General features: G+C 51.3%; 10 protein-coding genes across 10 annotated transcripts; 7 read left to right on the plus strand and 3 right to left on the minus strand.

The window, feature by feature from the left end:
* Nucleotides 1-1,338: 1,338 nt before the first annotated feature.
* BU25DRAFT_495826 (uncharacterized protein) lies at nucleotides 1,339-4,670 on the plus strand (the record flags this gene model as incomplete). Its single annotated transcript, XM_033711886.1, has 6 exons — nucleotides 1,339-2,528; nucleotides 2,575-2,838; nucleotides 2,886-2,914; nucleotides 2,964-3,037; nucleotides 3,086-3,523; nucleotides 3,575-4,670. The coding sequence occupies exons 1-6, from the start codon at nucleotides 1,541-1,543 to the stop codon at nucleotides 4,668-4,670; spliced, it is 2,889 nt and encodes a 962-aa protein (XP_033555611.1). The 5' UTR covers nucleotides 1,339-1,540.
* A 549-nt stretch (nucleotides 4,671-5,219) lies between these two features.
* BU25DRAFT_483047 (uncharacterized protein) lies at nucleotides 5,220-5,549 on the plus strand. The gene has a single exon (XM_033711158.1). It carries the CDS (start codon nucleotides 5,239-5,241, stop codon nucleotides 5,410-5,412), a length of 174 nt encoding a protein of 57 aa, XP_033555612.1. The 5' UTR covers nucleotides 5,220-5,238; the 3' UTR covers nucleotides 5,413-5,549.
* A 325-nt stretch (nucleotides 5,550-5,874) lies between these two features.
* BU25DRAFT_416184 (tRNA pseudouridine synthase B) lies at nucleotides 5,875-7,242 on the plus strand. The gene is made up of 2 exons (XM_033707718.1): nucleotides 5,875-5,912; nucleotides 5,961-7,242. Exons 1-2 carry the CDS (start codon nucleotides 5,891-5,893, stop codon nucleotides 7,022-7,024), a joined length of 1,086 nt encoding a protein of 361 aa, XP_033555613.1. The 5' UTR covers nucleotides 5,875-5,890; the 3' UTR covers nucleotides 7,025-7,242.
* On the minus strand, nucleotides 7,033-7,613 carry BU25DRAFT_416185 (uncharacterized protein). The gene has a single exon (XM_033707719.1). The coding sequence runs from the start codon at nucleotides 7,291-7,293 to the stop codon at nucleotides 7,078-7,080; it is 216 nt and encodes a 71-aa protein (XP_033555614.1). The 5' UTR covers nucleotides 7,294-7,613; the 3' UTR covers nucleotides 7,033-7,077.
* A 549-nt stretch (nucleotides 7,614-8,162) lies between these two features.
* BU25DRAFT_354619 (thiol-specific monooxygenase) lies at nucleotides 8,163-9,736 on the plus strand (the record flags this gene model as incomplete). Its single annotated transcript, XM_033703518.1, has 3 exons — nucleotides 8,163-8,293; nucleotides 8,358-8,943; nucleotides 8,993-9,736. 3 exons carry the CDS (start codon nucleotides 8,163-8,165, stop codon nucleotides 9,734-9,736), a joined length of 1,461 nt encoding a protein of 486 aa, XP_033555615.1.
* A 2,649-nt stretch (nucleotides 9,737-12,385) lies between these two features.
* BU25DRAFT_426557 (uncharacterized protein) lies at nucleotides 12,386-14,748 on the minus strand (the record flags this gene model as incomplete). The annotated part of the gene is made up of 2 exons (XM_033708427.1): nucleotides 12,386-14,251; nucleotides 14,374-14,748. The coding sequence occupies 2 exons, from the start codon at nucleotides 14,746-14,748 to the stop codon at nucleotides 12,386-12,388; spliced, it is 2,241 nt and encodes a 746-aa protein (XP_033555616.1).
* Nucleotides 14,749-15,595: 847 nt separating this feature from the next.
* BU25DRAFT_416187 (putative TrkA-N domain dehydrogenase) lies at nucleotides 15,596-16,462 on the plus strand. The gene has a single exon (XM_033707720.1). The coding sequence runs from the start codon at nucleotides 15,728-15,730 to the stop codon at nucleotides 16,403-16,405; it is 678 nt and encodes a 225-aa protein (XP_033555617.1). The 5' UTR covers nucleotides 15,596-15,727; the 3' UTR covers nucleotides 16,406-16,462.
* A 1,834-nt stretch (nucleotides 16,463-18,296) lies between these two features.
* BU25DRAFT_416188 (lytic polysaccharide monooxygenase) lies at nucleotides 18,297-19,666 on the plus strand. Its single transcript, XM_033707721.1, has one exon. The coding sequence runs from the start codon at nucleotides 18,554-18,556 to the stop codon at nucleotides 19,424-19,426; it is 873 nt and encodes a 290-aa protein (XP_033555618.1). The 5' UTR covers nucleotides 18,297-18,553; the 3' UTR covers nucleotides 19,427-19,666.
* An 863-nt stretch (nucleotides 19,667-20,529) lies between these two features.
* BU25DRAFT_379777 (uncharacterized protein) lies at nucleotides 20,530-21,699 on the plus strand. Its single transcript, XM_033704207.1, has 3 exons — nucleotides 20,530-20,904; nucleotides 20,956-21,048; nucleotides 21,101-21,699. The coding sequence occupies exons 1-3, from the start codon at nucleotides 20,726-20,728 to the stop codon at nucleotides 21,234-21,236; spliced, it is 408 nt and encodes a 135-aa protein (XP_033555619.1). The 5' UTR covers nucleotides 20,530-20,725; the 3' UTR covers nucleotides 21,237-21,699.
* A 271-nt stretch (nucleotides 21,700-21,970) lies between these two features.
* On the minus strand, nucleotides 21,971-23,324 carry BU25DRAFT_495832 (uncharacterized protein). The gene is made up of 2 exons (XM_033711887.1): nucleotides 23,178-23,324; nucleotides 21,971-23,132 (listed from the first exon to the last, which is right to left on the minus strand). The coding sequence occupies exons 1-2, from the start codon at nucleotides 23,273-23,275 to the stop codon at nucleotides 22,298-22,300; spliced, it is 933 nt and encodes a 310-aa protein (XP_033555620.1). The 5' UTR covers nucleotides 23,276-23,324; the 3' UTR covers nucleotides 21,971-22,297.
* Nucleotides 23,325-24,679: the final 1,355 nt, after the last annotated feature.

Consider the following 24,679-nt stretch of genomic DNA (forward strand, 5'->3'; position numbering starts at 1 on the left):
TTCGCTAGGTTGGGGTTGACAGTCGTAGCTCAAGACTCGATTCGACGGTCTTTGTCTATGGAAACCTTTGTTCGAAGACCAATACGCCCGTTTCGGTGCATCTAATAAGGTGTCATCAATGTGGTCCCAAAGGTCGATCGAACCCCAACGACAGCATCTATGAGTCCATGGGTAGGACCGCTAAAAGCGCCATGTTCAGTCCAGATTATTGGCACCAGTACCAACATGCGGTGATGAGGGTGAGCTGCGTAAGATAGCAGCCTCGTCAATTATTAGCTTGGAGGCCTATGATGGTGGGAGTGTCTCAGTCGCAAGATATCTGGATTAGGTGATGACTGACGCATCAACAGTTCGTGTGGTCGGCCATCGAGCTCAGAGGGATTCCTAGACGGCGCAGATTTCCCGAGTAGACACGTGGGTACGTGCCGTCGTATCTGATCCTGGCCATGACTTCCTGTCACTACCCCCATAACAACGCTCTTTCTCTATCTCACCACAAACTTGTACCCTAACACAGGCGCGTTGAGGTTGTTGCAACGCTTGTGTAGGCTTTCATCTCTGCTATGTGCACATTCGGGTTGTAACTTGAATGGTCGGCATCTCAAACATCTGAAGTTTTGGAGAAACTTGACTGAAAGTCCAGACCAGCATGTGAGGCTCAAAGTCAGAGACAGACTCGAGATGAAGAAGTTCCGCAAGCACGAACAAGTCTCACGATGTCTTGGGCGAAGATCACCGAGATCTGCCAGATCCGACCCGCGATTCGGCAGATGAACCAATCAGCAGGCAGGGCTGACCAGCAGCAGCCTTGCGCCGTAACTATGACATCAGGCTGTATGCACCCATTCAGTTAGTCTGCCAACAGAAACACATCCGTCTGGAACGTACATGGCCCCGGATGAGAATATGCGTGGGTTGGCGAGCCTTTGGAGGCCCACCTCGGGTGCCAGAAAAAGCTGCACTTTAAACCAGCCAAAAGTCGAGGAATACCAACAAGGTTGCCCTCTTTGCCCCGACACCACGCAACAACGACATGAGACTAATTCTTAGAAAAACACAAATTGTAGAATAAGATATTCTTTACAGTTTTGTGTTTTTTTTGGATTTTTCATATCGTGTGGTGTTGTGCGATTATCTAGGTGGGCAGAAGCACACTTTTTGTGAGTGCGGCTTATTTTGTCACCCGAGTAACGCCATACAGTATCTGTCGACGAGCACAGCCGTGTCCTATCAACAATCCTCTGTCGCCGACGTTCTGAACCCAAAGAGTTGCGCCTGCTGTCCAGGTATTGCGGTCGCAACTGCGCAGTTGGCTCCTCAAACTAGGTGGCAAATTAAGCAAGACCGGTGCGTGTAGTGACCGGAAAGCGCCACAGATTGAGACTGCCACCTCCGAGTTTACACCTTTCCGTAACCCTGCCCCAACCCCGCGTTGGCCGTCTGCGTATCGCTATCGCGACATTGGATACCAGCCATCGTTTTCTCTACAAACAGGTGAGCTGAGGCGCGAGATCATTGAGGGTACAGGAAAGGGCTCGACATGTCGTCAACTTCGGAGCCCCCTCAAACAACATTTCTGGACCTGGAGATATTGGAATCCAACCCTGACCCGATATTTGTGGTCAAAATTGGTCAGGATGTCCTCGAGTTCGCTATCATTTTCTGTAACGAAGCTTTCCGACGCGAAGGTTTCAAAGAACGCGTTGAGGAGCAGAACCGAACAGCATTACTTTTCAGATCCTGGTCGCAAGCTTTAGGGGACTATAGGCCACAATATGAATTTGACAAAAAGAGATGGTTTTCGCAGGAAGCGGGGAAAAACCGAAGGTGGAAGGTCATAAGAGCTGCGGAAGTTTTATTGAAAGAAGATGTCAAACAAGATGTTACTACATCAGAATTCGAGAGAGAGGCGGTCATCAAGTCGAACATTGGTAACTGGAATCGCGTTTACCAACGTTCGAAAGATGATATGCTGCGAGACATGAAGACCAACAAGTCGGTGTTAGCGGACACTCTGCCTCGCACTAATCTGACAGCACGTTGGGAGGGGCTTCAGACCATGATGGAGATGTCAGATGTGGGAGTGTTTGAGTACAACACGGAGGGAAAGTTGGTCCACGCCAACGAGGCATGGTACCGACTCTCGTCACATCCGCGGAATGTACCAGCCCACGTCGACTTCTTATTTATGGACCTTGTATATCCTGAAGACCAGGCCCTTGTCATGTCCATGTGGAATACCCTGGCTTCCGGCAACCCCGTCACGTTCGAGATGAGATGGAAAGGAGCTCCAGGCTCAGATGACCTAGCGCAGTGGGTTCTCTCAGCGTGCGTACCGGTTTTCGACGATGAAGGAAATCTGATCAGTATCGCTGGAAACACAATCGATATCATGGCGCAGAAAAAGTCACAAGAAATTGCGCAGACACGTGTAGAGGCGCTTGAGCAAGCACGCTTGTCAGAGCAGAAGTTTGCAAGGTTTGCGCAGCTCTCTCCCATAGCCATCTACATTTTCGTCCCCGAACAAGGTAAGCTTCTCTGATGAGTCGGAGGCCCAGACTGACAGATTACAAGGCATGAACTATGTCAACGATCAATTCTTCGAATTGACAGGCCACCCACGCCGGCCCCTCAACGAGTTTGAGTGGTTTGGTCTAGTCGCAGATGAGGACCTAAAGATGGTGGAAGACGATTGGTCGCAGATGCTGGCGGGCAAGAAGTCAGATGGCGTGCAGTTCCGACTTAAGAAAACCTGGGTCAATCAGGATGGCATCGTCTCGAATACTTGGGTGCAAAGCTCAAATCACCCTGAGCTCGACGAGAAAGGGAATGTCATCAGTAAGATGTATGTATCTAGTGGGGATGAGGAAACTGACAATGAACAGGTATTTTGGGCACTTTGTTCGACATCTCGGTACGGACCTATACTCTGACGATGGATGACATGGGACTAACTCGATCAGCAATTTAAATGGGCAGAAACAGTCCAAAGACAGAGAACAGAAGAAGCCTTGGAAGCAAAACGACAACAAGAGAAGTATGACGCTGATCCTTTGAGTGTCAATTGATCATTAATGAGGGGCAGCTTCATCGATATGACATCTCACGAGCTTCGGAACCCGTTGTCCGCCATAGTACAATGTGCGGATTCAGTTATAGCATCGTTACAAGGACTGCTACTTCATGATGTAAAGACTCCAATCGGCGACATGGACTTGAAGAAGATACGGGAAGAGGTTGTGACAAGTATCGACTCGTTGCAAACCATTGTATCGTGCTCGTTGCACCAGAAGCGCGTTATCGACGACGTCCTCACGTTGTCAAAGTTGGACTCGAATCTCATCCTGATCACGCCTGTGCGTGTGCAGTCTGCTGTGGTTGTGTCCGAAGCACTGAAGATGTTCGATGTCGAGTGCAGTCAAATGGACATCAAGCTAGAATTTCGAAAGGACCCGACATTTGAAGGATACGATTGGGTTATGTTGGACCCATCTCGACTGCTTCAAGTTTTGATCAACCTTCTGTATGTGACTGGTGCTAATTTGGAAGCGCTTACACGACTGACCGCTTGCAGTACGAACGCTATCAAATTCACCAAAGACCGGCCAATTCGCAAGATTACAGTTACGTTAGGTGCCTCTCTGACACGCCCACCAAAAGTCTGGGACGCAATCACCTTCACTCATGCCGGAGACCAACCGAAAGACTTGACCGCCGGTCCTGAATGGGGTGATGGAGAGCTAGCTTATCTTTGGCTGAAAGTAGAAGATACAGGCTGTGGAATGACCTACGACGAGCAGAACAGGCTGTTCTCGAGATTCACCCAGGCCACTCCTCGTACGCATGTGAAGTACGGTGGTTCCGGACTGGGCTTATTTATCTCCAAATCTCTTGCATCTCTCCAAGGTGGTGCAATCGGTGTTTCCTCCAACCCAGACATTGGCTCTACGTTCGCTTTCTTTGTCAGCACACGCAAGGCTAAGCCCCCTATTGGCCAATCGTTGCAGACCCGACTAGACCCGCAACGCACCGAGTCCACTGAGCAAGCCATGAGGAAGGTGAAGCTCAATATACTAATTGTAGAAGACAATCTCGTCAACCAAAAAGTGCTCAAGAAGCAGCTGGCCAAGTTTGGTTGGAACATCAGCGTCGCTGGCGACGGTCAAAAAGCCCTGGACTGGCTCAAGGGCAGCGTGTACTGGCGGGGCACGCCAAGAAACAACCACGACAGTATTGCAGGACAGGAGGAAAAGGAGTATTTTGCAAAGCCGACCACATACGATGTCGACATCATACTTATGGATATTGAAATGCCCATCATGGATGGGCTCACATGTGCTCAGAGGATTCGCAAATACGAAGCACAGGGCTTACTGGCGCCTCCGCAAAGGAGACCTTCGGTGCTCTCGAGACAGCTCACGACATCGTCTGTCCGCCCTATATCGTCTTTCCATGAGCCCAACATATCGAAACCATCTTCGCCGCCGAAAGCCCACACAAGATTACCCATTCTAGCTGTCAGTGCCAATGCGCGGATGGAGCAAGTGGAACAGGCTCTGGCGTCGGGCATGGACGATGCAATTTCCAAGCCTTTTAGGATACCAGAACTATGGCCAAAGCTTTCGACGCTGATCCAGAGGATCAGCGAAGAAAGCCCAGACGTAAAGTGACGAATGCAAGCATTGGCGTTAGTAGTTAGACAGAATTGGGAGATACATACTGATTTGGGCATGTTGGTAGAGCATAGATTTGCATAGTCTGCAGCACGTGCTGCGGATGATATGAAATAGCTCACGAACTATAATGATAATGTTGCAGTAAATGCAATAAGTGAAGGTGTAACTGCGCAGGGCAGTAAGTCAGGGGTAACTGCGCGAAGCAGTAAAATCGGTATATATTGTTGTTGTTCTTGTTCAGTGTTCTGTCTCTCTCACCGGGCCATCAGGGTCTGTTTTCATGGACTACCCCCTGATTATCACAGCGGTTTATCACAGTCAAACCTCTGTCGCTCCGAGCTTCGTTCAGTGATAATCAACCCCTGACGACTCTCTGTACTTCTGCTCATCCCCGAGAACCAATCGAACAGTGCCTACGAGCTTTGCTTAAGACACGACTTCAACACAAAGCTTGATGTGCAGCTGTGTACACCTACTCCTCCAGCTGCTCTTGCAGAGGCTCTCTGGCAGTCCTGTGCACCATGCAATGCACGCAAGCTTGAGGCCCAATCAACATTGATACATGATCGCGTACAGCAGCACAAGAGCTCATCACCAGCTCAAGAAGGGGGCTGAGGTGATGATGCTCTCTGCTGAGCTGATGTGCAACTGGATTGCCAGTCTTGAGAGAGCCAACGAGGCAGCATCAGCACATAAACAACGTAAGAAAAGTGTACACAAAAGCAAGGGGTCTTAGCAAAGGGAGCTGGTGAGGATATACTTGCTCAACATGAGGCTGATGGGCAGATTACTCATGAGAGGCGTCAGAGAGGAGAGCAATCAGGCCTTAGCCGCCAGGCTCTGGCGCGCAGTACAATGTGTAGAGAGACTGGCCATAACTCACGTACGTGCAAAAAGGATACTGTAGATACTACTTAACCTGCTACACTACTATCTATATATTATTTTATATAACATGGTTGAGTTGCACACCTGCAAAGGCGTGCAAAGTTGGCGGGGTGGGGAACTCGCTTGTATGGGCGACTCGCTTGTGAAGTACGTTATCCATTTAAGTTATGCAACCTTGAGCAACGAAGACTTCCTGCCCTGTTGCTAAACTTTGAGCAAGCTAGCCGAATGCGGTGTTAGCGCACAATCGACCTACGAACCTTCCTCTTTCATCGTGACACCACTCACATCAGCCACAACAATACAGAATGAACATTCGAAAAGGGATGGTACTTGAAGGGATATTCGGTGAGCAGTACGGAGTGAGTGTCAGGCCTGACTATTGATCACGCTCAGCTGTTGCCAAACCGGCACATGTCTCGTCTGCAGAAGTGCTAGAGAAGCTCCAAGCGATCTTCGCGTCATCTCAAACCTTCGCACCGCTTCTGCGCCATCAACCTCAAAGAACCAGCAAGAGCGATGACCAGGTGTTCAAGATGGGTCACGGCGGCACGCTGGACCCACTAGCTGCAGGCGTAATCATTGTCGGCATTGGTCGAGGCACGAAGCAGCTGCAAAAGTACCTTGCCTGCACCAAGTCCTATGATACGACTGTCCTTTTTGGTGCGAGTACGGACTCGTATGATTGTACGGGAGTTGTTGCTGAGCGAGTACATTGTGAGCATATTACTAAGACGTTGGTGGAAGCGAAACTCGCGCAATTCAGAGGGGACATCTTGCAGGCCCCACCGATATATTCGGCTCTGAAGATCAATGGCAAGAAGGCGTGTGAGTATGCGCGCAAGGGTCAAGAGCTTCCAAGGCAGCTCGAAAGCAGAGAGATGCACGTCGATGATTGTACACTGCTGGAGTGGTACGAGCCCGGCCAACATGGGTTCAGTTATCCCGGAAACAAGGAGCCAGCTGCCGCACCGGCAGCACGTATACGCCTTACTGTGTGTTCCGGCTTCTATGTCCGAAGCTTTGCGCACGATCTTGGCATTGCCTGCCAGTCGAGATCTCATATGGCGACATTGTTACGAACGCGGCAAGCCACGTACACGACCTCTGATCCACCAGAGTCGCCCGATTTGATGCCAGCAATTACATTTGCGGACCTCGACTCTGGAGAAGAGATATGGGGCCCAAAGATACGGCCGCAGCTGGAGTCTTGGGTAGCTGCAAACCCTGTGGCTACAGGGCACGTCAATGGTCGGAGTGAAGAGACAAGGCAGAGAAAGGCTGCAGAACAAGGCGAAAGACCGAAGCAAAGATTCCGAGGAGGTTTTGTCGCTGACACCAAGCAAGAGAGGATAAAGCAGCAAGGTGGCAAGTACAAGGGCAAATGGAGCCGGAAGGCCGCTACTGGCGGGCCTTTCCAAGAACCAGCAACAAAGCCGGTCGAAGACACAGCGGCGTAATTGCAGCAAGTTTATTCCTCATGTCAAAATCGCACCTGGATGAACACTCTTGCTCAGGGTGTGTACAGCCATGGTTTCTCGCCACCCTCCTCTTTCCACTTCCTTAACGCCCTCCGGTTGTACAATACATACGCCAATTCTTGTACGATGACGAAGAATATACCGACTGCAACCATGATGATCTGTATTCTCAATTCTTTGCTGTCAAACGGCAGATCATAAGCAGGGCAGTATTGCGTACCGACCATCAAACCCGATATGGCGGCCATCACCCACATAGCAATACTGATGCTTCGCTCACGAGGAGCCTTGCAGTTCAATTAGACCCACGAGTTGTGTACTGGATGGTACCTGATGGCAGAAGCATTGATCGTTGTCAGTGTTGCTTTGACGACTCGAACGAAGCACTTACCTTCGTCGCGCACGTCTTGTTGCCTTGCTCAACTCGATGTCAACAACATCTTGTGTATCAGACACATCGCTATACGCCCCGCTTTCGAATACACTATTTTGTCTCTTGATGCCATACTGTCAGGTTGTCCCAGTTCTGTGGAAGCGAGTTATCGTGAACAACAGTTTGGGACATTGGGATTATTCACGATGTAAGGACTTTGAATCAGGATTCGTATCCAAGCAATTCACCGTCCTGTCACAAACTTGCATACAGCCTTGGTAGCCTTCTAGAATCGGCATCTTCACCGTCTCTTATCGTCCCGACCATGATGCCGATGGTCATTACATGATTCGCCCCATCCAAGATGCATGGCATTCTTTGGCAGACAACGGTTGTAGCCAAATCAAGAATCGCATTACGGTGTTGAGTGATGCACTTGGTGGGGCCAAGCCATTTGGGACTAGGGTCCTTGAGATTGCGCAATTCTCGAAACACATGTCGCAAACATCGAACTAGGGAAGTTGCGCGTCTTTTACAGCCAGATCACAAGCCTGCCATGCGATGGGGTGGGGGGGAAGGTCCTTCAGCATGCCAAAGAATGGCACAGTGCCGCGGCCAAAATGATGTGCTGACGCTACGCACGCTTTTCTCTTATCAGTGCTCCGGGTTTCCTAGGGCATTTGGAGGACTTTCGCATCCCGTGTTGACGCTGTTTGTGCCTTGCAGTGATCATATTGTGACAAGATGGCCGTCAAACGCGTCGCAGTGATCGGACTCGGTCCATCTGGAGCTATTTCTATCGACGCGCTTGCGCAGGAACAGGCATTTGACGTCATTCGCGTTTTTGAGCGGAGAGAAGCGCCGGGTGGCTGCTGGTAAGGGACGCTGAACGCGCACTCTAAACCCCTTAAACAACACACCAAACTTATGATACGGAAGGCTCGAAGACAAAACACCACCGCCGAGCCTTCTGCCCGAGGACCTTGAAGCACTCGGGACGCGTACCGGCGATCCCCCACTACCATCGCCTGCAAAACTCCCTGCACGACAGCCAAAGCTCGCTCAAGCACGCCATGCAGAAACCTCCGTTTACCCGTACCTGGAGACAAATGTCGACAGCATTGCGATGTCATTCTCACAAGAAACAATCCCCGAACAGCGAAGTCAACTCTCGATCTCGAAGCACGGCGACGATACACCCTTCCGAAGTCATGCAGTAATCCGTGGCTACGTTGAATCTCTTGTAAACCGCAACGGTTACGACAAGTTGATATCATACAACACCAGCGTTGAACTGGCAGAGAAAGTAGGCAATGAGTGGAGACTGGTGTTACGGAAAGACAGCGACGTCAGGGATGAAGACGAGTGGTGGGAAGAATGGTTCGACGCTGTGGTTGTGGCCAGTGGGCACTTCAACATCCCATATATACCTAAGACTGAGGGACTGGATGCGTTTGAACGGGCACAGCCAGGGAGCGTAAAGCACAGCAAAATGTTCCGGGGGCGCGATGCCTACAGAGGGAAGGTTGGAGGGACGCAGTCCTCCTCTCAAGTCATTTGCTAACTTCGACCAGAGAGTCATTATAGTAGGTGCGTCTGTTTCAGGGGCAGACATCGCATACGATCTCGTTGGCACAGCAAAGGGGCCCGTTTACGCAGTCATCATCGGTCACAAAGCAAACAGCTACTTTGGCGACGAAGCTTTCAAGCATCCTGGCATTGCTCAGAAGCCTTCGATATCAAACATTGACACTTCGAATGGTCGGAGAACTGTACACTTCACCGATGGATCGTTTGTCGAGGATGTTGACGAAATCGTCTTTGGTACAGGATACTCGTGGTCCCTACCGTTCCTGCCTGACGTCAAAGTCCGCAACAACCGCGTCCCGGGCCTCTACCAGCACGTCGTGTACCAAAATGACCCAACACTGCTCTTCGTTGGAGCTGTCGGCGCGGGTCTCACATTCAAAATCTTCGAGTGGCAAGCTGTCCTCGCTGCGCGCTTACTTGCCGCACGCGCCTCTTTACCACCGCTTGAAGAGCAACAGAAGTGGGAACGCGAGAGGATCGCGAAGAAAGGTGATGGTCCAGCATTTACACTTGTGTTTCCGGACTTTGAAGAATACTTTGAGACAGTAAGGAAGCTGGCTGGAGAACCAGCGGCTGGTCAGCCAGGAAGGAGACTGCCGCAGTATAATAAGAGTTGGTTTGAGGTGTTCATGGCAGGGCACGAGAGGAGGAAGAAGTGGTGGAAGGGGGAGAATGAGAAGGCGAGGCAGGAGTCGCTGATTGAGGTGTCGCCTCGTGCAAGACTCTGAGCCCGCGGAAGCTTATGTGCATCAGTGAATTTCGACTCGAGCCGTATCGCTGACCAACTCTGGTAGGATATTTCATTCAACAAGTCTAGTCGTCCCGTTCTCAGCACTCCTTAGCATTCTGGTCTCACACCTTACGGTAGATTAGAAGTACCTTCATGGACAGGTTTCGATCATGTGTCCCAGCTGCGGTCTTCTGCGCTCATCCGTATCTTCCAAAGACTTTCGCCTGTTTCGCAGAAACGAATGCGCATCGTTTCATCGGTCCGCATGTTGCTCCGGCGCGATTGCCGAACAAGTCTGGCCGAGCATACGATACACATCGAACGCTCCATTGCTGCAACAAACACTATTCGATATGTCCAAGGCTGCAGCTCAACATCAGGTCAGTGGTGACGTTAATTGCAAGATCCTGGTGGGAATTATTAACACAGTATATCAGCGGCGCATAAGTAGTCAGTTGCGTGAGCAAGGCACCATTTCGGACCCATTCCGAGCATGTCTTTGGCACCAAGGCTATCGTAAAATGAGTTGTAAGATATTCTAGTGAGCGTTCCCAAACTACCTGGGCGGCAGTACTGGAAGCTTGCGGATCTTTGAGAGGTACATAAAGGTATGCTGCGCAGCTGAGGTTCAGCTTCAGCGCCCATATGCTTTGAACTAAAGACTACCACGCGGTCCTTTTCCATCTTGGAGCACAGCCTACCGCGCGTACTTTTATCATCCTCCCTTCTCACTACCCTCCTCACCAACGCAGCTGCCCAGGATGCCACGACCCTCAGGGCCTGCTTGACGGAGAAAACCCTGCAGCTCACTGTTGCTGCAGACTCAATGGGGAAACCGCAACTTCGCCATGGTCTCTGCGGTAAAACCCTGAACCGGCAGCTATTGTTACTCTAACTACATCGGAAGACATCGCTACGGCGCTGGCATGTGCAGTTGAGTCTGAGGTCAAGGTTGCAGCACTGAACGGTGGCCACATGGTTGTGGGAGAACCATGGCCGCCACTTCCCTCATGTTCGAGCTGATTGGTTCGGTCTTGCCAGCTCTTCGATTGGAAGTGGCTTTGGCACAATGACTTGGTTTCTCGGTACACCTATGGACTTCCTCGATAGCTGTGGAAGATTTCTGGTTCACGGAAAACATCGCTACACCATCTCTCAATGGCATATTTGACAATTTCCCACCCCGAAGCATGTACCGCCAAGCACTGGTCCTACGCGCCAACCAGCCATTCACATACGAATCCGCATATGCTCTATACGAACATACCACCCTCGCGTTCAACCGCACGGACATGACCAAATTCGGCTTTCTCGATTTGTGGGGTAACGCGGGCGGGAGCGCCATCAGCGACAACTCTACCTCTTACGCGCATGCCAACAGCCAGTAGCTGATTCGCTAGGAGGGTCGACTCGCCAATGGTCTGAGTGAGTGGCCGGCCGATGGGATTGAGTACTTGCAGAACGGTGTCAGACCGTTTGAGAAGCCGTTGAAGAAGGAGGGTGTGCCCTTGAGAGGGTTCGTGAATTATTGTGACACGGAATTGACGGAGGAGCAGTGGAGTGAGGGATTGTATGACCCAAATTATAAGAGGGTGAAGCAGGTCAAGGCGGAGGTTGATCCGACGGGGGTGTGTTTACGACGAATGATCAGAGTATCCCGTCGTCATGAGCCCCACGTCTAGTGGAGCGGTGAGGGGTTCCGTTGCTTGTACATTAGCACGATCAGACGCAGACGCCTTCGGGCATTTTTTTTCTCGTTATCTTGATGAGATGATATTCGCATGGTTTTATCTTGCTCTGCCTGATAAAGCCACAGAATTGTGAGCGCAATGAGGGCAGCACGATATCTCATTACATTACATTACAACAGGGATCCACCGGGACGGTACTTTCTCCTGATAAGCCAGATATCTGACCCTCACATACGCTCTTCAACTTTCTGGCCTTCTACTGTCTCATGACTCTGCAAAAACTGCTTATCTTCTAGAACAGCCCTTTAGGATAGAGCCAGAATAGTCCCACTATCGAAGACATCGAAGGTACGATCCGGAACGGCCCTGGTGCGTTCTTTTTCCCATACCCGTAGTGGTAATGTTGCGGATAACGGCGCCTATCCAATAGAGTGCGTATGCAACGTATGTCGGATGCCACACAAACGTGAAAGGACAGGAGGAGAGTATGTGTGTCGGTGTAACGCGGCCATAGAGGACACTGCGTTGTCGTGGTTGTGCGATTGCTGTTGTCCATGCGAAGAGGTCGAGACTAGCCAGGAAGAACAATGATGGTAGGGCAGTGACTTATTGGCTTCCAAGCAATATGAGCGGCAGCGACAGAAGGGAATTTCAACATTTGCAGGGACCAAGGGTGAACCAAGCCAGATGGAGGATGTGAGAAGTGATAGTTGAGTGCGTAGATCTGTTCAATGAGAAAGGCAATAAAGAGCAGGGTGATTAAGGGGGGCACGATGCCGTGATTGAGTATGAATGTCGAAGTTCGGAGCCCAGACGGCTTGTCTTATACCTCGCGAGGGCAGTGCGTTCGTGGGTATGGAGCCACCATTACATTAGTCTGAGATGGTAACCGCCATGGGTGTGGATCGAACTCCACCAAAAGCTTTTGTCAGCGGTAAGCAGCCTCATTTAGGTCTTCATTGCCACATGTGTTCCCAATTCCAGTTCTGTGCAATGCCAAAATTCAGAGGGTCGTTGGGGTCGAACATGCCCGCCTGGAACGTATTGTACTCCACAGTCAGGTCAGACAAATCACCGAAATACTGCTCTGTGCCCGCCGGCAGATTTAATGGAAAGGCCGAGTCGGTCAAGGAGATCGGAGGCGATCTAGGTTTGGATACTGGCGGTGTGACTGTGTTTGGCATTGAGATCAATGTCTGTGTTGCATCCATGCTCGGGCGCTTGGTAGATTGTGCTGTGGGTTGTGGCGGCTCGTTCACAACGAGAGGCTGTAACAACTTCTCTCGACATGCCGCTAGAGTATTCCTGGCGGTCTGCTGTAGGGACTGTGATCTCCCCGGAACCGAGTCAGAGATTTGAACGGATTGTAGCACAAGGGCGAGGAAAACGATATCCTTGAGATCACTACCCTTCTGCCCTATGCGATTGATCAAGTAACTGATTGTGGTCTCCACTGACTGGACAAGTGCCAGTCTGTCATAGCCTGCCTTTGGGCTGTCCAGCTCAAAGCACTGCTTGATCTCTTGACACAGGGTGAGCGCCGCCCATAGCACATCCATTTTACAGGCATTGTTGAAAAAGTTCTGATGAGCCCACGGGCTGGTCGTTACCGTTGCAAGGGCAGGGATGGTGTAGAGGTCTTGGTATGAGAGGATAACTTGAGAGGATTCGAGGCAATGCTTCTCAAGCTCAGCAAGCAGTGATCTGCTCGGAGCGTTCTGCGTCTCATGTCCAAGAAGCAAAGCCTTGTATAGACGAAGCACAGGTCGCCGCATGTAGAGATCCAGCAGCACACGATGTAACAACGAGCCACCGTCGATAGGAGATCCATCATTGTTGTGTAGATTCAACGTTTGCGGCTTCTGCGATAAGCATTCTTCGGCTTTCCTTCCGAGCCGAATCCCTTCCTGGATGTCGAGGGTAGAATACTGAATGATTGACAAAGCTCTTATGCGCTGCGGTAACGAAGAGGCAAGAACGACCTGATAGAGATTATCCGTATAGGTATGCATTGGATACGATGTAGGCAGAACTGCTGAAAATTCGTCGAATTCCGCATCATTGATGTTGGACGGTACCACAGAGCCCGAGTTGAGCTCCGGAACGACGAGCGGCATGCCACAGAACATAGACGCTTGTAGGTCCACCTCAAGAATAGTGGCCCAAAGTCTCCGACGCATCTCTGCCATGTACGGGGTTATGCCGGAGACAATTGCAGGATCGACATTGAGACCCATGACCATAGCGGAGCGTACCAAAGCACCAGTGACACTCCATAGTTTTTCAGGCTGAATACCTCGGAGACTTCTGGAGAGAACAAGTAAGACATCTACCTGTAAAGTAGAGAGCTCCGTACGTTGTTTCCTACCAAGCTCGTCAAGCCAAACCTGAATCAAATCTATGGCGGTTCCTTTCAGATACGTCCTATGGTTTCGATCGCCGAGCTGCTGTGTATCGTCCATATGATAGGCCATCGTCATGACGGCGGTGAGTTCAGGTATGATACTGGAGGAAGTACAGATGTCGGCATGGTCGTTGGTCCAAATCTGATTGTAACGGCGCATGAACGTTGGAATGTGCAACACCCTGAATGTACGCTCGAAATGCTGGCAGTATATGGCCACAAGTCGGTCACAGTATGGTTTTGAGGGAAGGTATTCGCGTAGCTTGAGAAGTGCCATGGAGAAGTCTGAACCCACGGCACTGTCTGGTGAGCCTATTTTGCTCCTTGTCTTGTTCTGCAAGAACTTGATCTGTTTCGCTGAAGCCTGGACTTGCTTGTCTTTGGACATTTCATTGATGAATTCTTTGACCTCCAAGAACTGCAAATCGTCAGCACTTCAATGAAGCAAAGCTATGAACGCTTTCATGGATCTGCAGCATTGCGCGAGTGCAGGAAAGAAGGTGTAGAGATGTGATGACAAGCTCCACCGAAGGCTCATACCTGGTTTAGTAGCGTAGTTCGGTCATTTTGCCCGTGGAAGATACTTCTGTTCCCTTTCACCACCACCGACCCAATCACGTGCGGCTTCGCATCTTCCGCTGGACTGTGGGACTTGCTGGTTCGAATGCCCAACAACTCTTCAACCTTTGCTAGCCTTGACTGGAGGTCCTCAACGGCATTGGTAGTAGCTATTGATACAGGTGGAGACTCCTTTGACGGCGCATTGAGCCCGCGCTGATATGTGCAGCTGTCCGCTATCTGTGCTTTGACACAGTTCTCGCATGGCGAGGTGCGGTCGCACTTCAACTTTTTGTCGCGACAGCGCAGACAAGACACGACAGGCCGAGGCCGCTTACGGGGATTCGATTCGTCCATCTCGAAAACAATTTACCAACTCATCATCGCGTTGTACCGGTATGCAGTGGAGCAAAGGATTGAAATGTGTGTGAAGCTAAGCGCGAGGCTTCGGAGTCGAGGTGTTGAATTGGTTCTTCCCCGAGCGGCAGAGCACAACCCCGCTACTTAGGCCCTCGTCATCTCACTTCAGGCACAACAACAAACCCGGAGAACCTTTTAGCCAGCCAAATACAAGCGCGAGCGTGAAGTTGCCCGATTTTGACATGAGACAATGGCGCAACCTTAGGTAGCGCGAACACACCGTCCATTTGAACGATGGCAGTGGCGGGAACTACAGTAGCTCGGTATGAAAGGCATCGTTGGGGTGCTCCAGGCCATTTATCGAATTCAAGAGTGATATCGCAGCCGTTGAATAGGAAGTAGGTCGCTCCAGCACACGAGAGTACTCGGAGATAAGTGCAAGAGAAGCACAGGTATCCTCATAAAGGTGGGAAGAAAGAAGAAGGAATGATGGAAGGCTGTGAAGCAAAGTAATACATGCTCTACGCCGCAAGCTGTGTCTTGGCTGTGTGAGCGAATCATTCGGAGCCGAGAGGGCACAGTAACAGTGCCATGAGCACCTTACGACCGCAGAATCTGACACCCCATTGCCTTGTCTCGACACGTCCTCGTGGATGCTTCCATCTGCATCTGCTCCGTGAGGCCATTCGGAGCCGAATAGCAGCAAAAGCCCGAACGACCGGAGATGTCGGACTGTCCGAACATCAATACCTTCGACAGCAGAGATGGTAGAGATGAGCTACGAGCAGCATTTTGTATAAGTGCTTTAGAGCTACAACATGCATTATCCATCTACTCACATCAACGAACGACGAGCACGTGATCTATTTCCTCTGCTCCCACTTGGTCATATCATCTCCATCTTGAGGTCGTTGACATTCATCATATCATTAGCAAGACAGCTGCCTCAGAACTGAAGTGCAACCGCCAAATTAGCATGCCATCAAGCAAGCGCGTCCTCATCGTCGGTGGAAGCGGCCGCACCGGCAAACTCGTGATCGAAGAGCTCCTCCGACGAGATCACAAAGTCACCGCCCTAGTTCGGAAGCCTGAGGCTGTGCAGAACGAGATCGACGCTGGACTCAAGACTGTTACCGGCACACCGATGAACATAGAAGACGTCCGCAACGCATTCGCGCAGAACAAGCCCGAAGTCGTCATCGTCACCCTAAGCGCACCACGTGCAAGCGACAGTCCCTTTGCAGACGTCGTCGCACCGCCACGGCTCATGGCGGACTCCACGGCAAACGTCGTTGCCGTCATGAAGGAATTCAATACATCAAAAATTGTCATTATGCAAGCGTTTGGCGTCGGCGAGTCGTGGGTCAATATGCCCTGCGTCATGCAGCTTTTGATGAAGAAGAGCAACATGATATACCAGTACGATGATCACAACCTAGTTGCCAAGGAGACGAAGGCCAGCGGGGAGAGTTTCGTCTTGGTGCGTCCGACGAGGTTGGTGGAGAGTGAAGCTAAAGAGATCAAGGAGTGCCCTGAGCATGGAAAGGGCGTGCCTGTGTTGGCTGCAATCACTAGGGGCAGTGTTGCAAAATTCCTTGTGGATGCAGCTGAGAAGGGGGATTGGGATAACACGGCACCAGTCATTACCAATTGAGGGGTGTCAACACGCACGGGCAATTTCGCGATTGCTCTCTTCTTTCGCATACGTGTGTCCAGGATAATGGCGCTCGGGTACTGTTAGCTGAGCCTAGAATATAACCTTGCAATTGTTGTCTGACTGCCCGCGGTGCATTCATGATGCAGCTGATCTAATATACCTAGAACCCGGAGCCGAAATCGCCTTTTTGGGAGTGATGGCTTCTCAGTCGACGTCAGTGGAGTTTGGTCTAGAGGATCGGCTGTACGCAATGCGTCAAAATCGATATTTGACTGCTGTGTGAGTGTCCGACGCATGCGTAGAGCTGAATGCTGCATGTTCGAGATCCACGTAGCTGAGCTGACAGACCTGACAACTGATGGTCTTTTGTTGCTAGCCAGCCGCAAAACTTCGTAGCTAGGGTATCGAAGATTCCATTGTGAGGTTAAGTGGTTCGAGTACGCATAGGATTACGGGATGCACTTTGCAACAGAATTAATGAGGAAGCTTGACGAATGAGAGAGCAGAACTTACCGTTGACTGTGATGAGCCCCACGGTTGCCGCCTCTGAGCTTGGTCACTACCTGACCATGTCCTCAACATCTAGATATTTAGGTGCCAGCCTCATCAAAAATGCAATTTCACCAGATCTGTACGTTCTGCTGCATACACGATGTTGTGCTCTCTCATGCGTTTCGGTCTGCATCGTTTACGGATGTCGAAATGAAATAATGTATGTTGTCACACAGGAATGTGTCCTGATTGAGATGTGGCTCACCGTTCACTGCTGGTCCTGACCACTCCCACGTCACAGCAACACCAGAACGCGCTGTGGCTGCCCAGGCGCTTTGTGCTGTCACTTTACCGAAGGTACACAAGCCGCTCACTAGATGAGTCTCGCATGAGACGAAACAAACCCAAAGCTCCACGGTTACGGGAAAGATGGGGAAGTGGCACAAACGTAATCCGTCAAAGGGAAGAACCAGTGGCGAGTGCGACGCCGATTTGAGGTTTGATGCTCCCGGTTTCAGCGAGGGACGATTCGTTCGTGGATCTTCGTGCCTCACTCAAAAAGCAATTTGAAATGATCAAGAAGCAATATGGATCCGGCTAATTTTCATAATCGCGCCGGCTCTTCGTCTTTGCCCAGAACGTGGCTGGAAGTTGTGACGATCGTTGAGGTACACAGCGGCTTGACGTGCCTTGCCGTGCTTGTGTCCCTCTTCTTTATCGATAGGCATTCGCTAAGGCTGACATCTGAAACGCTAGCGCTGAGCGGCAAGCCCACCACGTTGCCGCGCACCAACCGCGCCGAGCCCTTAGCCGAGCCGTTTGATTCCAAAGAATTCATGGTGCTCGTAAGGAGAAATACAGCAGAAACGTAACATCACCAGCCTTGATTCGCTGGGTATGTAAATGACGCTGCTCTACGGCTCCGCACATCCAAAGTCTGGATTCGGGAACGCTTGGCGCCCGGGGGGAGCGTTCCTGGATTCCAACAACCGAACGGCTTCGGCCTTGCTCGCAATCTAGAAGGTTTGTCGTGATGTCAGAGAGCGAGACTACGGGCGTCCGAGCCGGATGTGATGAAGAAAACAGTGTCGAAAGTGACAAGGGTGCCGGACGAATGCAAAAACGTATCGAGAAATCCTGTCATACGGACCTCAGTGTTGGCCACCAGGTAGGGAGATCTCAGGGGAACAAATGTTGGGGCATATCTAAGAACTTTCTCCTTCGAGATGCGCGAGGCTATCGATAAAGCCTTTGTTTGACCAGGGCCTAGTTTCTTCGTACCTACATTAGCTCATGTCAAGTGCCCGCACTGTTGACCAGTCGGGCTGCCAGGTTGAGAAACCACAAACCCGGACGTGCAGCTTGGGCCCGCGTGGCTGATCGCAAGAAGGAACCAAGCGCCTCCACGAAAAATGAGATGAGCGTTTGCCGGGAGCCATCGTAGAGTACAAAAGGTTGGTACTTCTCCCGTCCAATTCACTCCTCACGCTCGGCCGCCTCAGTCATTCAGTCAATCTTTGACAGTCATTCATTCTACAGCTCTGTGAGCTCGACCTACTACATTCACTCTCTACATACCCACACAACCACAAACCGAAACCTTCAGTTCAGGCAACCCACTCCAAAACCAAATCCACCCTCAACATCATCAAAATGTCCAAGATCTTCAACACTGCTGTCCTCCTCGCGGGCCTCGTTGCCCAGGTCTCCTGCCACACTTCCGTTGAGAGCGCCGAGATTGGCGGCGTTACCTACGCCGGCTTCCGTGGTGCATCCATCGATGCTCCCCTTGAGAAAAACTCCCCTGCCTGGAAGACCAACCAGGGCTGGGGCTACCAACCTGTGATGGGTGACTCGATCAACAAGCCCGACATCATCGCCCACAAGGACGCCACTCCTTCCCCCAACACCGCCGAGGCCCCTGCCGGCTCCAAGGTCACTTTCCACTGGCACCACAAGGGCAGCTGCGGTGAGGGTGAGGAGGGCTGGGACTGCTCTCACCACGGCTGGACTGCCACCTGGCTCGCCGCTTGCAACGGTGACTGCTCCAAGGTCGACAAGACCAAGCTTGAGTTCTTCAAGATCGACCAGGTCGCCTTGACCTCGTACCCCAAGGGCACCCGCTACGCTGAGGGCGAGACCCAGGGCCAGACTGGCAAGTGGGGTACCGACGAGATCTTCTACGACAACGGTAATGCCCACACCGTCACCATCCCCAACGAGATCCCCTCCGGTAACTATGTGCTGCGCACTGAGGTTGCTTCCATCCACAACAACGGCGCTGTCTCCAATAGGCAGTTCTGGCCCTCGGCCTTCAACATCAAGGTCACCGGTGGTGACGACAGCAAGTCCGTCCCTGAGGGCGTCAAGGGAACTGAAATCTACTCGGCCAAAGATGAACTCCTCAACTGGGACCTTTACTGGCACGACGCTGGCAAGACCATCGCCGATGCGCCCGGCCCTGAGCTCGCCTCCGTTGCTGTCGCATCCAACACTCGCCGCCACGCGAGGGACTTCTCAAACTAAGCGCATTACTTTGGATCGCTGTAGTTTGCATTTTCATTGACAAAAAGGTTTCTAGCGCATTTGGCCGATCGGAAACTGGAAAACATCTGGAGCATATCTTTCGATTCTCTTCTTCTCTTGGGCGGATACCACGTTCATCATGACCCATTACGATTTCTCAGTGTAGATATTTCACATACCCAGCTACGTATCGAATTGGCATTGCTCTTCGCAGACAACATTGCTCTCCTGTGCTACAACTGTAATGTTAACATGTGACTGTCTGTGTTGAACGAGAGTCGCTGTAGTGATCGCAAATGATGGTGGGTACGCCAAATCGTGTCCGCAGGGGGAGGACTTGCCTGTCAGGCAAATTCAGAGTTTGCAATTTGGCGTTTGTACAAGCAAGGTTGCCCTTGAGCGACCAGTGGGAAGCAAATGTTGAACTGACGTCGTGCGTTGACAGCCCCTGCCGGCGACTACCGAGGGAATCTCATTTCCACGAGGACTTTTGCAGGGATCTGCGGTGATCAAATTGGCGCTCCTCGCTTCATCGGACGCCCTTGTAGACAGATCGTTGCTTGTTTACAGGGTTTGAAAGAAATAATGAGCGAGGAAGACAATTGCCCTTGGACGGTTCTCAGCATCGTCGCTGATCAGACAGGCAAAGTCCTGAGTAGAGCCGCGGAAGTTACCGAGTCCTGAAGCGCATCTGGTGTTGCGGCAGGCGCCAAAGAGGTGCGTGTGCCGCCAGCACAACTCGGTTGAGCGTACGCGTCACCATATCTTTGGCACTCCACGGTACCTAGAAGCATCTTCAAGAGGGTTTGAAGATTTGACAAGACATACTTGTACCTCGAAAAATCTGTTCTGGATTTCACGACCTGGTGTTTGTTGTCGTTCATCAGTGTCAGGTACATAGGCTGTTTATGTTAGCTCGCATTTATGTTTGACGGCTTCGGTTCTGGGGACCCGGTGTAGGAACCCATGCCGCCACACTTTGCCACGAAACATTTCCAAGCATTGTCGTTCACGCAAATGATGACATCTCATCAACAAACAAACAAACACCAAGACTCCAGCTTTGCATTGTGTGTCTTGCTTCCCAACTCCGCTCGCACACGATGTTGGCCCTAAGCCGGGTACGGCCAAGCATGGAGGCAGTGCAAGCCAATTGGCGCACGCGCCGACCCACCAGCTGAGCGTCACCAGTCTCCCTGTTTCGTTCACCTCAGGCCAACCTCACCCAAGTCAACCCACCGCCGATTCCACGAAGATCAACCCTGCGATTGCGCCAACCACTTGAATGTGCGCGCTACAATGCGCAGCCTCCCACTCGCAATACTCTCGTCGGTCCTGGCGTATGCAAATGTCGCGATAGCCGGTGATATGATTACGAATTCCCGAATTAAAGTCCAGTTGTTTGCCGCACCTGCCTTCTTTTCCGAGGTATCCGTGGATGCGTACAACAACCAGTGCCTGTCGCTCGATAACAACTTGTGAGATTGCCGTGGGACGTTGCTTGTGAGCGCACATCTGACGTTATATAGAATCGATGGACGAGTGCAATCAATCCTCGTGGGTGGCCATGACGTTTCTGCGGTGCTGAGCAGAGACGATTACTGGTACTGCCAGTTCTTCGAGTATGTGCCGTCCGGACTAGGTTGGATCGAATGAGGACTAACGTTTACTTAGCAACTATGACTGCAAGAGTGAAAGCGGTGACCAATATCTGACATTCGCCGACGGGGTCAACAACCTGGCGAGCATCGGCTGGGGGACAAAAATTCACGGCTTGCGATGTCGTAATCAGAACCCAAGCAGCTCATGAGCAGCAATTAGCACCCAGCACTACCTTACCCGAGATGGACGATCCTTCAACTTCCCGTCGTAAAAGCCACATATGCCATAAAGACACTATAAACACGCTGTCTCGCAGCAGCCGATGATTCTAGCGAGAGTCGCGTCGACGTCATTGCGTCACCGTGAGAAAGTGGAAAGAAGAGGGTGGTAGTCTTGCCGCAGTACAAGCGAGGCGTATTGGCGTTTGGACACAATTTTGGGAATATCTTCGACGAAGAATCCAGGCATTTCTGGGACTAGTGTGTGGTTTCAACTCGTCAAACTTGGGGTTGTTCATCGTGGTTAATGTATATATTCGGCAGAGCCTCTTATGACTCCTGGGGGCCGCAAACGACGCTGGTGTTCGAAGTGCTCGACACCACTGTGGTCAGGACCAACGATGTAGAGCAAGCTTTTGCGCACAATCTAGGAGCAAATTCAGTCTTCAAGAGCCTTATATGGGATTGGTTACCTGGGTTACCGTGGAGTATAGAGTGCAAGGACTGTGGGATATGCTGTTCATCACCGCAGGTTCACCAACTATCAGATGCAACGACTGCACGTGAGCTGTGTGGTGGGTGAGTTGCTTGCGGTGGTGAAGAGCGTTTTGCCTGGCGTCATGCCAAGCAGGCGTAAGTGGGCTGTGGTGGGCGCACTGTTCGTTTAGTTTGGGCAGTCGCGTTTACGGTACACCAGAACAGCAAAAACACGTAAGAACAACTTGGAGCTGCACAGGGCAAAAGCCCTCACCATCCTTTGTAGTCTCATAGAACCCGACCTCCTGTAACTAAACCCTTGCATCACCAGAGGGGCAGTAGCTCCTCTCATCCTCCATGGTCTCAGACTCACATAGGACGTTAAAACCAATCAATCGATCAATCGATCAATCAATGAACTTGAAGCTGCAAAACCAATGCAAAACTTGATGTATTCAGAGCTATGCGCCGTGAATGCTATCATGAGTCGTTGTGAATTGGGTATCTTCCTCTCTAAACATGCATTATCTTTTTGCGCCTTGCTGAATGCATCGTCGAACGTCCTCGTCGAGTCTCAGAGATCAATAAGATCAGGTTCTCCGTCTCCAACACCTCTCAGCAGGACAATCATGTTACCACTCTGAGTTGCGTCTCCAATCTTCTCGCTGAACTTCAGCAGCCGTCCTCCTTCCACGTGGAACACTCGCAGCTTGTCTTCTTCTCTTTCGCTGCGATTGTTCACGTTCTCGACCATCAACGCCTTCGCTGCCATGTCTAGCACCCTACCCACGCTGATATCCTTGCTGTAGAAGAACTTTCCCGTCGGGAACTTAGCTTTGGTGGTGTCGCTCGATGCTTCGACGTGCAGGTATATCCTCTTCTCTTGTGGCACCTTTGCGTCGCCCTTCGCTGCCCGCTTCAGCGCGTTCAGCTCAACCTGGGCTGATACTGCTGCACTTGAGTTCGAGCTCTTGCCCAAGCCGAGAAGGCCGGACTTCTTAGGCCAGGCGCGCCTCTTCTCGTCGTCCTTACGCTTGTTCTCTGCCCATAGCTTCAGCTTCGAGAGCGCTGACTGGGTTCGTTGCCCTACGGTGAATGGCCGCGCGCCGATCGGTGGAAGGGTCTTGCAGTCATGCTGCTCTTCGTGACGGTGCGACAGGCAGTATCGGTGGTTACATCGTGGGCAGTCCACACCCTGCTCACGGCTTGTATCGATGAGGGTCTTGCAGGATGGCTTCGAACATTGCCCTTCGTAGCGTAATATGTTGGGCTTCCCTTGCCACGTTGTGCTGGCCGTTGTGCTGCTGCCCTGCTGCTCTGCAAGCCTTGCGGCTTGGGCATCTTTGGCGGCCTTTCCCTCCTTCGGGCACTTGTGCGCGTACTCTGATCGATGGTCAAGACAATAGTGCCTTCAGTCGTTAGCTGTTGTTCAATTCGAACTCTTGTGTACTTGCTTTTTGCAGCTCGCGCATGGGAATGGCAGGAAGTCTAGCTGCCCACAGTATTCTAGTTCGCAGTGTCTACCAATGTTCTCTATGTCGCCAGTTGCCATCTTATGCAAGTTTCCAAGGTGTATGTAGCTGATATATTTTTGCTCTTTATGCGCGATGGTGGAAAAGCTAAGTGATGTCTGGAGGTATACTATGAAAGCAGAGGCAACACACAGGTCTTTGTCGCAGTCAGAAGCGTAGAGAAGCGTAGAGAATGCGGCGGCGTAAGCCTGCCGAGCTGACGATGCAATGCCACTCGGAACGCGCTTTCCGACCTGGAGCTGCGCCTTACCGTGCCCGTGCACCTTGCGGGCCTGTTCAGCTTACGGGCCACCCCACCATCTTTGAGCAATACTTTGCAACCCCTATAACTCAACACCACAATGCCGGTAAAGGAAGCCATTACAGAGATTGATAGTTTGAGACCAGGAGAACAATTTTCATACCGCGCTCTGGCCAAAAAACATGGTTGTTCTCGCACTACGTTAACGCGCCAACACAAGGGTCAAGCACCCCCGCGTGAAGAGACCATCAACTCCCAACGTCTGTTGCACCCACGCGATGAGGCAGAGCTTGTAGAGTATATCAGAGGACTGACAGAGAGACACTTGATGCCTACAAGACAAATGATCATCAATTTTGCAACTCCTTTGGGTGCCTGGGAGCCATCCGATAGCTGGGTTACCCGCTTCCTCCACCGTCACTCCGACACTCTCCTCACTGCCTGGTCCACCCCCATGGAATCTGTGCGCCATCAGGCTGATTCGGGTGAGAAATACAGGCAATACTTTGATCTTTTGCATCGAAAAATGGCTGAACACGAGGTGCTGCCTGAGAATACATACAACATGGACGAGAAGGGCTTCATGATTGGAGTGATTCACAGGGTGAAGAGGTGCTTTGATAGGGTGTTGTATGAGGCAAAGCAGTATAAGCAATTGCAGCACAATGGCAATCGAGAGTGGGTGACGGTTCTGGCTACAATATGCGCAGATGGATCAACTCTCCCCCCAGGCATCATCTTTCCAGCAGCCGGTACTGCAGTGCAGGCAAGCTGGGTACACGATATCGATCCGATTGATTGATTGATTGATTGATTGGTTTAACGTCCTATCAGAGTCTAAGACTATGGAAGACGAGAGGAGCAGTAGCTCCTCTGGTAATGCAAAGATTTAGTTACATGAGAGTGAGGTCAATGCAGGTACAAGGGATGGTGAGGGCTCAGGCCCAGAGCAAAGATGCTGGAAACAAAAGAAGTACAAAACAAACAAACAAAAGAAATAGAAGCTGTTGTAGCATGCCTATACCAGCTCTTCTGATGACTGCCCAAGATGCCACCTCCTTGTGCCAACCTTGGTCCTGCTGATGAAGTCCAAGGTGGCCTTGATGCCTTGCTTGGTGTGGAGGAGGAGAGGGAGAGTCAGCTGTACCTTACCAAGACTGTCCTGCAGGATTTTCCGGTCTGT

The sequence above is a fragment of the Macroventuria anomochaeta genome (assembly GCF_010093625.1).
Source record: "Macroventuria anomochaeta strain CBS 525.71 unplaced genomic scaffold BU25scaffold_56, whole genome shotgun sequence".
NCBI lineage: Eukaryota > Fungi > Ascomycota > Dothideomycetes > Pleosporales > Didymellaceae > Macroventuria > Macroventuria anomochaeta.